The sequence below is a fragment of the Chiloscyllium punctatum genome, chromosome 30 (assembly GCF_047496795.1).
Source record: "Chiloscyllium punctatum isolate Juve2018m chromosome 30, sChiPun1.3, whole genome shotgun sequence".
NCBI lineage: Eukaryota > Metazoa > Chordata > Chondrichthyes > Orectolobiformes > Hemiscylliidae > Chiloscyllium > Chiloscyllium punctatum.
In genome coordinates, this window is record NC_092768.1 from 42910240 (window position 1) to 42920671 (window position 10432).

General features: G+C 43.4%; 1 protein-coding gene across 1 annotated transcript; it reads left to right on the forward strand.

Moving 5' to 3' along the window:
- Positions 1–5087: 5087 nt before the first annotated feature.
- Positions 5088–10131, forward strand: LOC140455583 (up-regulator of cell proliferation-like). Its single transcript, XM_072550500.1, has one exon. The coding sequence runs from the start codon at positions 5092–5094 to the stop codon at positions 9826–9828; it is 4737 nt and encodes a 1578-aa protein (XP_072406601.1). The 5' UTR covers positions 5088–5091; the 3' UTR covers positions 9829–10131.
- Positions 10132–10432: the final 301 nt, after the last annotated feature.

Here is a 10432-nt window from a genome sequence, read left to right on the forward strand (position 1 = left end):
CTGCACCATGGACCCTCGCCTGTGACAATCTGAGCCATCTCAGGGATATCCTCCTGGTGCCCCTTTCTGATAGCACAGAGGCACTATCTGTATAAGCTGATGCTGTACACTCTACCCTGTGATGTTATCAACCAGCACCCACACATGCCCTGGCATAATATTCTCAGGCAGTGGAGGGTCCTCTTACTTGGGGGATCAGGGGTGGAGAGTGCTGCACACGGTGGGCCCGTGTAACTGGTGAATCAGATTTACTGGGTGCCAGACCACATGCACGTTCTGTAACCTGGAGGAGATGGTGTTGCACATTTATGTTGAGAGCAACTATTTGCATATCCTTTTTGGTTTTTTTTGAAGGGGCTGCTGTTAAAACTTTGGTTGCACTTCAGCCCCACACTCTTGATCTACAGGTACCTGATTCGGGGAGGGGCTGACAAGTCTACAGACCCTCCCATGCCTTTACGCCCGGGCCTGGCCAAGATGGCCATTAACAGGTGCAGACATGGTGCTGAGGAAGATCTTATCATTCCTGACCTTCTGCTTCTCTTTCACCTTTCTCTTATATCTGCACTCGGGTGTCCATGGAGCGGGAGCAGATGGTGCTCAGTGGCACAGTCACAACCTTCCAAGACTCCTCGGTGCCGCATGCTCTAGAAGATATTATCAGTCTGAATAACAATATTCTGAGTTAGTTAGTTTTATGGTTGTTTCCATTTGATTTTGAGTTTCTACCTGTTTTTGATTTGTGCCCCAGGAAGTGTCCTATGGTATCAACATGCAGTTCCTATCCATGGAGAGGTACTCCCCTCCTAAATCAGGGATCTGGGGTGGACAGGGCTGCATTGTTGGTCCCGTGCAAATGGCTAATGAGTTAATTTACCGGGTGACAAACCATGGCCATAGTCTGGGCCTGGAGGGGATGGTGTTTCAGATTTACATTGAGCGTGTCCATTTGCAGTCTTTTTTCAGTTTTTGAAGGGTCTCCTGTTGAAGTCTTGTTTGCATTTCAGCCTCACACTCGTGATCTTTGGATACTTGGTGCAGGGGAGGTGTAGCAGGTCTCTGAGCCTATTCATGGCTGTGGTCTTGACCATGATGGAGATGAACAGGTACAGGTAGCAGGCTGAAGAGGGTCTCGTTGATACTGACTGTCTATCCCTCTCTGAGGGTGACTTCCACACTCGGGTGGAGAGGGAGCATACAGTGATCAGTGCAGCCTTTCGTGACTGATGGGTGTCACTGGAGCTGGACAATGATAGGTTAGCCTGGACAATGATATTTCAGCCTGGACAATGATAGTTTAGCCTGGACAATGATATTTCAGCCTGGACAATGATATTTTGATTCCATAACTTTTTTTCATTTCCATAGCATAGGTATCCATTTTGCCTTTAGAGTCTGTGCTTGTTTTTGATTTTCTGCCCTGGGAAGAGGTCTGTTTTATTTCCCTTTATTTCAGTTTTGGACCCTTTGAAAGGCCAAGGAGTCTTTATCTACTCCCTTTGATAATGGATGCCAATTTCTTGTGATTCACATACTAGGACTCCTTCGTTCTGTCAGTTTCTAGAGTCTTTCTCCATTTAAATAATATTTAGCTCTTTCATGTAGAATTATGGAATCATAGAATCCCTACAGTGTGGAAACAGGCCCTTCAGCCCATCAAGTCCACACTGACCCTCCAGAAGAGTAACCCACCCAGACCCATTCCCCTCCCCTATTATCCTCCATTTACCCTTGAATAATGCACCTAATCTACTTATCCCCGAAAACTATGGGCAATTTAGCATGGTCAGTTCACCGAAACTGCACATCTTTGGATTATAGAAGGAAACCAGAGCACCTGGATGAAACCCACGCAGACACGGGGAGAATGTGCAAACTCCACACAGACAGTCGTCCGAGACTGGAAACAAAGCCCGCTGTGAGGCAGCAGTGCTCACCACTGAGCCACCCTACAGTGTGAAAACTGTGATCACAGTTTTTTTAAAAAATGTCTTCGCCCTTCACAAAAGCAATGAAGCAAGGAGGGAACACAATACAAAAAAAAGCCCACAAGAACACCGGTTTGCAAAGTAATGCAAAGCCAAGAGATGTTCAAAGGAAGGGGGAGGGTAACCACAGCACAACTGTCACATTTCCCTTTCCACATTTATATATTTTGTCGAGGTTGACACAAACTCTGAAACATGTCATAACTATAGCAAATAAACTTCAGAAATTCAATTCACTGTTTTAAAACACAAGTTGTTTGCAAACACAGTCCATGTGAAAACACTACATTTTCCTACCATAATGATAAAAAGTTTAAATTATTTCCTGAATAATTACAACCACATCTAATTTTGCCTGTGGGTGACACAGTGTGAAATACCCATTCTAACTAACAAAAATATCTGCAAGTTATTTCATCTTCCTTTTCTCCAGCCAATGTGCATAATCTCACATTTTCCCACACATATTCTATCTGCCACATTTTTGCCCACTCACTTAACCTGAATATATCCACTGTGGACTTTTTGTGTCATCCTCACTACTTACCCTCCCATCGATGCTCATGAAACTCACAAACTTGACAATAGTATCTTCAATTCCCCATCCAAGTGCTGAATATATTGTAAATAATTGTGGCCCCTGCACCATTTCCAGTTGCATGCTGAGTTACACATTGCCAACATGAAAATGTTGACTTTATTCCAATGCTCTGTCTTCCATTAATTAGTTAATACTCTATCTATACAAAGAAATTATCTCCAACATCACGGGCTTTTATCAAATGGCCTAATATGAGGCACCTTCATCAAATTTGGAATTTCAAAGACCAAGTATATTACATGCTGGTTCCTCTTTACCTGTTTTGCTTGTTACTTCAAGAATTTTAAAAAATTTGTCCATCATGATGTCATCATGGATGTCTTGTTGGGCTTATACAGGACATTAGGGAGGCTTCTTCTCGAGTACCTGTACCTCTACCAATGTCATCTACTGCATTCGTTGCACCCGGTATGGTCTCCTGTACATCGGAGAGACAGGACGCCTTCTTGCGGATCTTTTCAGAGAACATCTTTAAGTCACCCGCACCCACCAACCCCACCGCCCCGTTGCTGAACACTTCCACTCCCCCTCCCACTCCGATAAGGACATGCAGGTCCTGGGCCTCCTCCACAGCCAAACTATTCCCACACAATGCCTGGAGGAGGAACGCCTCATATTCTGCCTTCGGACCCTGCAACCACACCATCAACAATGTGAATTTCAACAGCTTCCTCATTTCCCCTCCCCCCACATTATCCCATTCCCAAGGCTCCAAGTCGGCACCACCCTCCAGATCCGTCCATCACTCGCTCCTTTGACCTATCTCCTTCTCCCTCACCTTCATCCACCTATCACTTTTCCAGCTAGTTTCCCACCAACCCACCCCTTCCCATGTATCTTTCAGCCCTGACCTACAAGCCACATTCCTGATGAAGGGGCTTTTGCCCAAAACATCAATTTTCTTCCTCCTCAGATGCTGCCTGACCCAGCTTTTCCAGCACCACACTCTTGACTTCTTCTGGAGTCCTGTCCAGTGCTGGTTGCCCTGCTGTAGGAAGGGTATTATTAAGCTGGAGAAGTTTCAGAAGTGATTTACCAAGACTTTACCAGGAATGGAGTGTCTGAGCATATGGAGATGCTGGATAGACTGGGATCTTTTCACCGGTGTGTAGGGGGTTGAAGGGTGACCTTGTAGAGGTTTTTAAAGCATGAGAGGTATAGATAAGGTGAATGATAGGAGTTCTTTCCCTAGGGTGGCAGAGGTGGGTGCAGTATTTGAGACTGAATGGCATATTTTGAAGTGACAGGAGAAAGATTTCAAAAAGACACGAGGAATAACTGACGGAAGCTCCTGAAAGACCCATTTTGGATTTTTGCTGATAATGCATCATCTGCAGATCCCAAATTGGAGCCAAGTTTGTGACTGATTGCAGCAGCTCACAGAGTGGGACTGGCAGCAGTTAATAAAGCAATTCAGTGTCATGTAATGTAAAACCACATTCTGCATGTACATCAGGAAGGTAAGATCAATGGGGCCAAGGTTTCTTGCTGTCCAGGTACACCGATATCTAAGAAGCGATATGTAGAAAACAGGAGAGCAACTATTTTCTTCTTGATACAAAGAAAATAATATTGATGAAAAAACACATTTTGTCAAAGATTTTTGTCTTACAAACATGAAGACGCTTTGCATGTGAACAAATTCAAAGGGAAAACCAACATTTCTCCGACATTAAAGAAGGGTCATGATTGGTCAACAAGTGGAATCTGTACTGAAAATAACAAATGCTGGAGATCACAGTGGGTTAAGCAGCATCCATGGAGAGACAGCAAGCTCATGTTTCAAGTCTAGATGTCTCTTGGCTGTGTTGAACCCAATAATGATGATCGACAGTTAACAGCCAGGCTTTGTTAAAGTTTAAATCAGGCAGGTTAACACTGATTGGTCTTTGAGTTGGTATTCATGATTGCCTCACCTTCCTTGTATCCTTATGAATGCAGGGCCCAAACATCTTTGAAAAATTGAGACTTTGTTCTGTAATATTCAAGTTCTGTACAAGAAATGACGATAGAAAACAATATGAAAACAATAGGCAGAGTGACACCAAGGGAATTTGGGAATGAGAGTGAATTCATGCGCTGGGGGCTTTGGCCAGAGTTGGCAGGTGCAGAGTGGAAGGTGATAGGAGAACAAAGCAGTATAATTCTGTTTTTTACAGCGCTGTTTGAATTACTGGCTGAATAATGTTGAACAAATAATTTAAAATGATATCTTTCTTAGTTTCAGCACAGCCAGAGCCTGATCTCTCTCTGCACCATCGGGAAGCCATGAATACTGAGGTAGAACAGATGATAACTGAATCTAACTCACAGTTCACAATAAAGCCTGTTCTGGGAGAATCCGAACACAGCACAGGATCACATAACTCAGTGGAAGGAAACAAAACCACAACTGAACAAGAACAGAATTCAGTCCAAAGAGATAATTCAGTTTCTGAAAACAATTATTGTGATATTAGTCATGGAAAATCTAATACAGGAAACAATATTCCCAAACTCCTCATGGAATTAGCATATCAAAGTAAGAAGCTGTTCCTGAGTGACATTCTCAGCGTAAATACAGAAACACTTCAAAATCAATCACCTGATTCACCTCAGGAAATACCAGGATATTTTCTCCGGAATTTAATGATGGTCCATTCCAGGGCAAGAAATTTTAATTATGAACCAACTAAGACACAAAATCAGTCAGAATCAGAAAACTTGGATTTTCTATCTCAGGATGAACACAGTGAAGGTTTATACCATCCCCTGGATATCATTGTGTCTGTTTTCCTGTGTGCTGACCCATTCGTGCAGCAGGAGCTGATGGTAAAGATGTCTCTGTGCCAGTTTGCATTGCCACTGTTACTGCCTGCTGGCAACAAGGGCTGCACCCTCCTACTGTGGGCCCTGCGCTCCATTGTGAAGAAGTGGTGCCCACTCTCACTCCGAGATAGTGCAGGCTTTAAGGAAACAAACATGGTGACTGCCGTCATTCCCATCTTTTCCTTCATTCGACTCGGTTCCTGCTCCATCTCCAAATCAATGATTCTAAATGAAGTCCTCAGCCCCTCCCAGCAACATCACAATTTCTTCATCCATCACAATATGGAGGGCGGTGATATCCCTCGCAGGATTTCTGATGGTCTTGTCGAGTTGTGCTGGTACCTGCCCAGTGGGAGTGAGGAATTGGATCTTTTTCCAGAGCCAATGACCATATTAAACCTTCGAGGTGACGGTAAAGAGTTCCACAAACAGGTTCAGTTTCTGACAACCATATCTTCAGCTGTTTTTATTTGGATTGATAATGTTGACAGTGGCTCAAGCAAAACCCTGAAGTCCCTCGCCCAGTCTCCAGTGAGTACATACATAGTGCTCACTGGGAGCAGTGTGAGCAGTGAGACTAAAGGGCATTTAGAGGAATTCCTTGCATCTTCAGTGTTTAAAAAGGAACAAATATTCTTTCAAGGAAAAAGAAACAATGCAGAGTTTACTAAGACACTGCGCTCCACATTGAAAAAGGCCTTGGAAATAACCCATCAAAATAATATTCGGGACCCCAGCCATTTGGAGTCATTGGCAGTAACTGCAAGGGAGATGGGGATTGCAATAGATGAGGATGACGAGCTGTGTTTACAGGGTAAAGAAAAATCTGGTAACATTTATAACCTTATTAATGGAGAGACCATTAGCCAATACAAATCAAAAAACATGTCTTTTCAGGGTTTCACTTGGCAACAAGTTTCCAAAATAGAAAAAGAACAATGTCGCCTAAAACAGGGAAAGGAGAGTTCACCACAAAAATATTGGAATGACCTTGAGGAAGAGAAGAGGAAACTCCTAAAGCAGCAGCGAGAGAAAGGTATATCGGCTGATATGAAAGATTTTATCACAGCCCTGACAGACAGGGAAGAGAGGATATATTTCCTGCAGTGGATGAAATTCCGGTTGGATTCCAGATCGAGAGACACTCTCTCTGTTTTACGTGAACAGTATAAAGCTTTGTATGAGAAATCTCAGGGACAGTCAACAGAGCAGAAAGACCCTACAATCAACAAACAGTTACAGGAATTAGACCAACAGATAACTGCCAGCTCCCTTGGACTTGAACAATTCATGCGAGAAATCGGACTGATCTATGAAACACTGATAAAGCAGGAGAACCGTAATGAGGAAGGGAGAGACACAGTGCAAATATTTCCCCACTTTGCTGCTGACCTGATGTTGGACGGATTCCCTCTGGAGCTCATTGATGGAGATGTTTCCAACATCCCTTTCCAGTGGGTCACTGATGTACTGAAGGAAGTTGAAGCCAGGATTGGCAGAGAGACCCATGTGTTTGCGTTGACGGTGCTGGGTGTGCAGAGCACAGGCAAGTCCACACTTCTCAACACCATGTTTGGTTTGCAGTTTCCTGTGAGCAGTGGGCGCTGTACCCGTGGGGCCTTCATGCAGCTCATTAAGATTACAGGAGATCTACAGATGGAGCTGGGCTGTGGGTACATCATGGTGATCGACACTGAGGGGCTGAAAGCACCAGAACTGCCAGACATTGACGGCAGCTATGAACATGACAATGAGCTCGCCACCCTGGTGATCGGGTTAAGTGATGTCACCTTGATAAATATGGCCATGGAGAACTCCACCGAGATGAAGGACGTGCTGCAGATAGTGGTCCATGCATTTATACGAATGAGAGAAGTGGGGAAAAGGCCAGTTTGTTACTTTGTTCACCAGAACGTGAGTGACGTGGCTGCTCATGATCAGAATATCAGAGGCTGCAAACATCTGCTGGAACAGCTGGATGTGATGACACAGGCAGCAGCTAAAATGGAAAAACGAGATGGACAGTTCAGCAAATTCTCCGATGTGTTAGAGTATGATCCGATGGAAAATAACTGGAATATCCCAGGCCTGTGGCACGGGAATCCACCCATGGCAGCTGTTAATACCAGCTACAGCCACAAGGTGTTTGAGCTGAAGAAAAGGCTTTTTCAGAATCTGAAAGAGAATAGAAGTAAAGGGAGACTGTCGACCATCTCTGAGTTTATCGAATGGACTAACTCCCTGTGGAACGCTGTGAAATATGAGAATTTCATCTTCAGTTTCCGGAACAGTCTGGTAGCCGAAGCTTATAAAGAACTCTCTGTCACATACACCGACCTGGAGTGGGAACTGAGGAAAGAGATACACTCCTTCCTGCAAAAGGCACAGAACAGAATCTTTAATACAAAACAGGATCCAGAAAGGGAAGCTCAAAGTTTGAAAAGTGAACAGATTGCATTGCTCAATGATCAGAAAGAAAAAGCTCTCCGAAAATTAGAGGAATATTATTCCACCGACCATAACTCAAACCTTGTCGAAAAATACAGGGAGGATTTTGTCGGAAGCATCAATTCTCTGATCATTGAACGTGGGATGTACATGGACAGAAAGTGTAATGAAGCAGTGCAAAGAAAGAGAGCTTTGCAGAAGGTGAATGAGATTAAGGAACAATATCAGAGTCAGATTGAAGAACAGGTCAATAATCTCCTACAGCAGTGCAGACAGGAAAACAGGGAAATGGATGAAACACAACTGGAGAGCGCGTTTGAGAAAATGTGGCAAGAGACAATTTCAATGTTTAACTATTCACCACCACCAAAAGCCAATATAATGAAGGATATGGAACAAAGTCTACAGCAGAACATGCCTGCGAATACCAAACTCCTCAACGAGCAACTTAGCAAGAAAACCCTGTGTCAACTGAGTGATGTAAAACTCCAAGTGAATGACAGCCATATTCAGAAATGTGATTGGAAATATGTTACTAAACTGAAGGCTTTTATTCTTGGTAATAAAGATAAACAAAGAGCCCAGGAGCTGTGTGCTCAGTGGGTGAGGGAGTGTAAACAGTTTGTGAATCAGACAGTGAACCAGGAACAGGATTATGATTCTAATCATTGCAGAGAACTCCTGAGAGTCATTGATCGGAAAATCCAGACACACCAGGATCAGAGATTCACTTTTACTCAACAATTCAGTGTGGATTTTAAACTTCATATCTGTGGATTTGCCATTAAAAAATATGAAGAAGTGCAGGAAAACTTCCTGAAGAAACACAATCCTGTGGAGCAGTTACAAAAGGAGAAAGCAGCTTACTGCCAAAGTTTTAAGGATACCTACCAGGAGAAAGATCAAACTAAACGGAGAGCAGAACTGTTCTGTGAAAATTGCCTGATTCCAGCCATAATCCAAGCTGTGGAGAACAAACTGGGATCGAATATTGCTCATCACATGAGGTACAACTGCAAGGGAGGGAAATTCATGTACCGGAAAAACTTCCAAGTGGCTCTGATGCTTCACTTGAAGGAGAGAGATACTTTTGAAGAATATTACCGATATATAAAACACACCATGTCATTCGAAAAAGATTGGCTGAAAGAACAAGTTGTCCTTTATTGTACAGCCACAGATGATGAACATGTTCCTCTGCTGTGCTCTCAAGCACTCAATATTCTGTCTGGGGTTATCACCTGGGTAAGGGGAACTCTGAAAGATATAACACCTCCAAATAATGAGCAATCAGTTACTGGGATCATTCAGACATTTCGGGCAAAACTGGGGGATGAGATACAGATTCCACAAGAGACACTGGGGTCTGTTACTTTTCAGTCTGAAAAGATTAACGCTCAGAACTTCAAACAAGAAATTGAAAGCTTTATCAGTACAAATGATCTGAACGAAAGGGTTAAAGATTGGGGGAAGGATATTGCTGGGAAAATCTCTGCACTCCCCACAGATCCTTCCCGTGAATTGTATGCAATGTTATGTGGCTGTGGGGAGAAGTGTCCCTTCTGTGGGGTCCTGTGTGATTGTACAAGCAGGGAGCACTCACAGCACAGCACTGAATATCACCGGAGCAAAGGGCTGAATGGACACCGTTACATCACGACTGAGATATTGGTGTCAGAGAATTGTACAACAAGTGTTGCAGGTGATAGCAGCTTTAAAAATAAACACACGAATGGAAAATGCTTTCCTTACAAAAACTACAGGAATCTCAATTATCAGTATAGTCGCTGGAATATTCCGCCTGATACCAGCATTAAAACATCAGCCTTTTGGAAATGGGTTTTCTACAAATACAACACTGAATTTGCTGATAAATACTCAGCGAAACCAGCAGACAGCATTTCTAGTTGGAATATATCTTGGGAACAAGTTGAAAAAGACATTGAAGATAAATACAAATTAACAGTTAGTGAGTTAAAATAGCTTGCTAACTTCAAAAGCACAGAGCCTGAGAAGCCCCTTTTCCTCCTTGCCCCCATCCATACCATCCCACTTACTCTCGGAAGCTGTCTGCCTCTTCCTCTTCGCTCCCCCCCCGTTATGATACTTATCTCCAGAAATCTGCCAGCCCCACTTCCCACCTTCATTCCAAAGTGCTTTATTGGTATCTCTTCAGCTCACACCCTGTCCTACCGGAAGGTCATGGAGTGGCAGAGACAGCAGCTCTGAGAAATTTCCAGCCGATTTACCAGGTTTGAAGGAGTTTCTAAAGATGCAACTGATGGTTCGCAGGTGGAAAAAGTAACCCATCCCCACATGTGAATAATTGACCAGAAAATTAAATTTGGGGTAATTGTTTCTTCACCTTTAAGTAATTTCTACAATGCCTACAAACCACAGGGAGGCAGGCATCTGATTGGGTCTCCTGCTTTATTGCCAGGCAGGAAGTTGAAACTCCTCTTCTTAATGTCACTAAAAGGATCTCATCTGAAAAGGGAAGCTGCCTTTCTGTTCTTCCAGTTATCTGTCATGAATTCACCTGATATTCTATTTTCAACTGTCTCTTTAAAAGTCAAATAAGACTGTC

What these genes read in the sequence shown, in the direction of transcription:
- LOC140455583 (XM_072550500.1), top strand. Translation starts at nt 5,092, where the DNA reads ATGGAATTAGCATATCAAAGTAAGAAGCTGTTCCTGAGTGACATTCTC.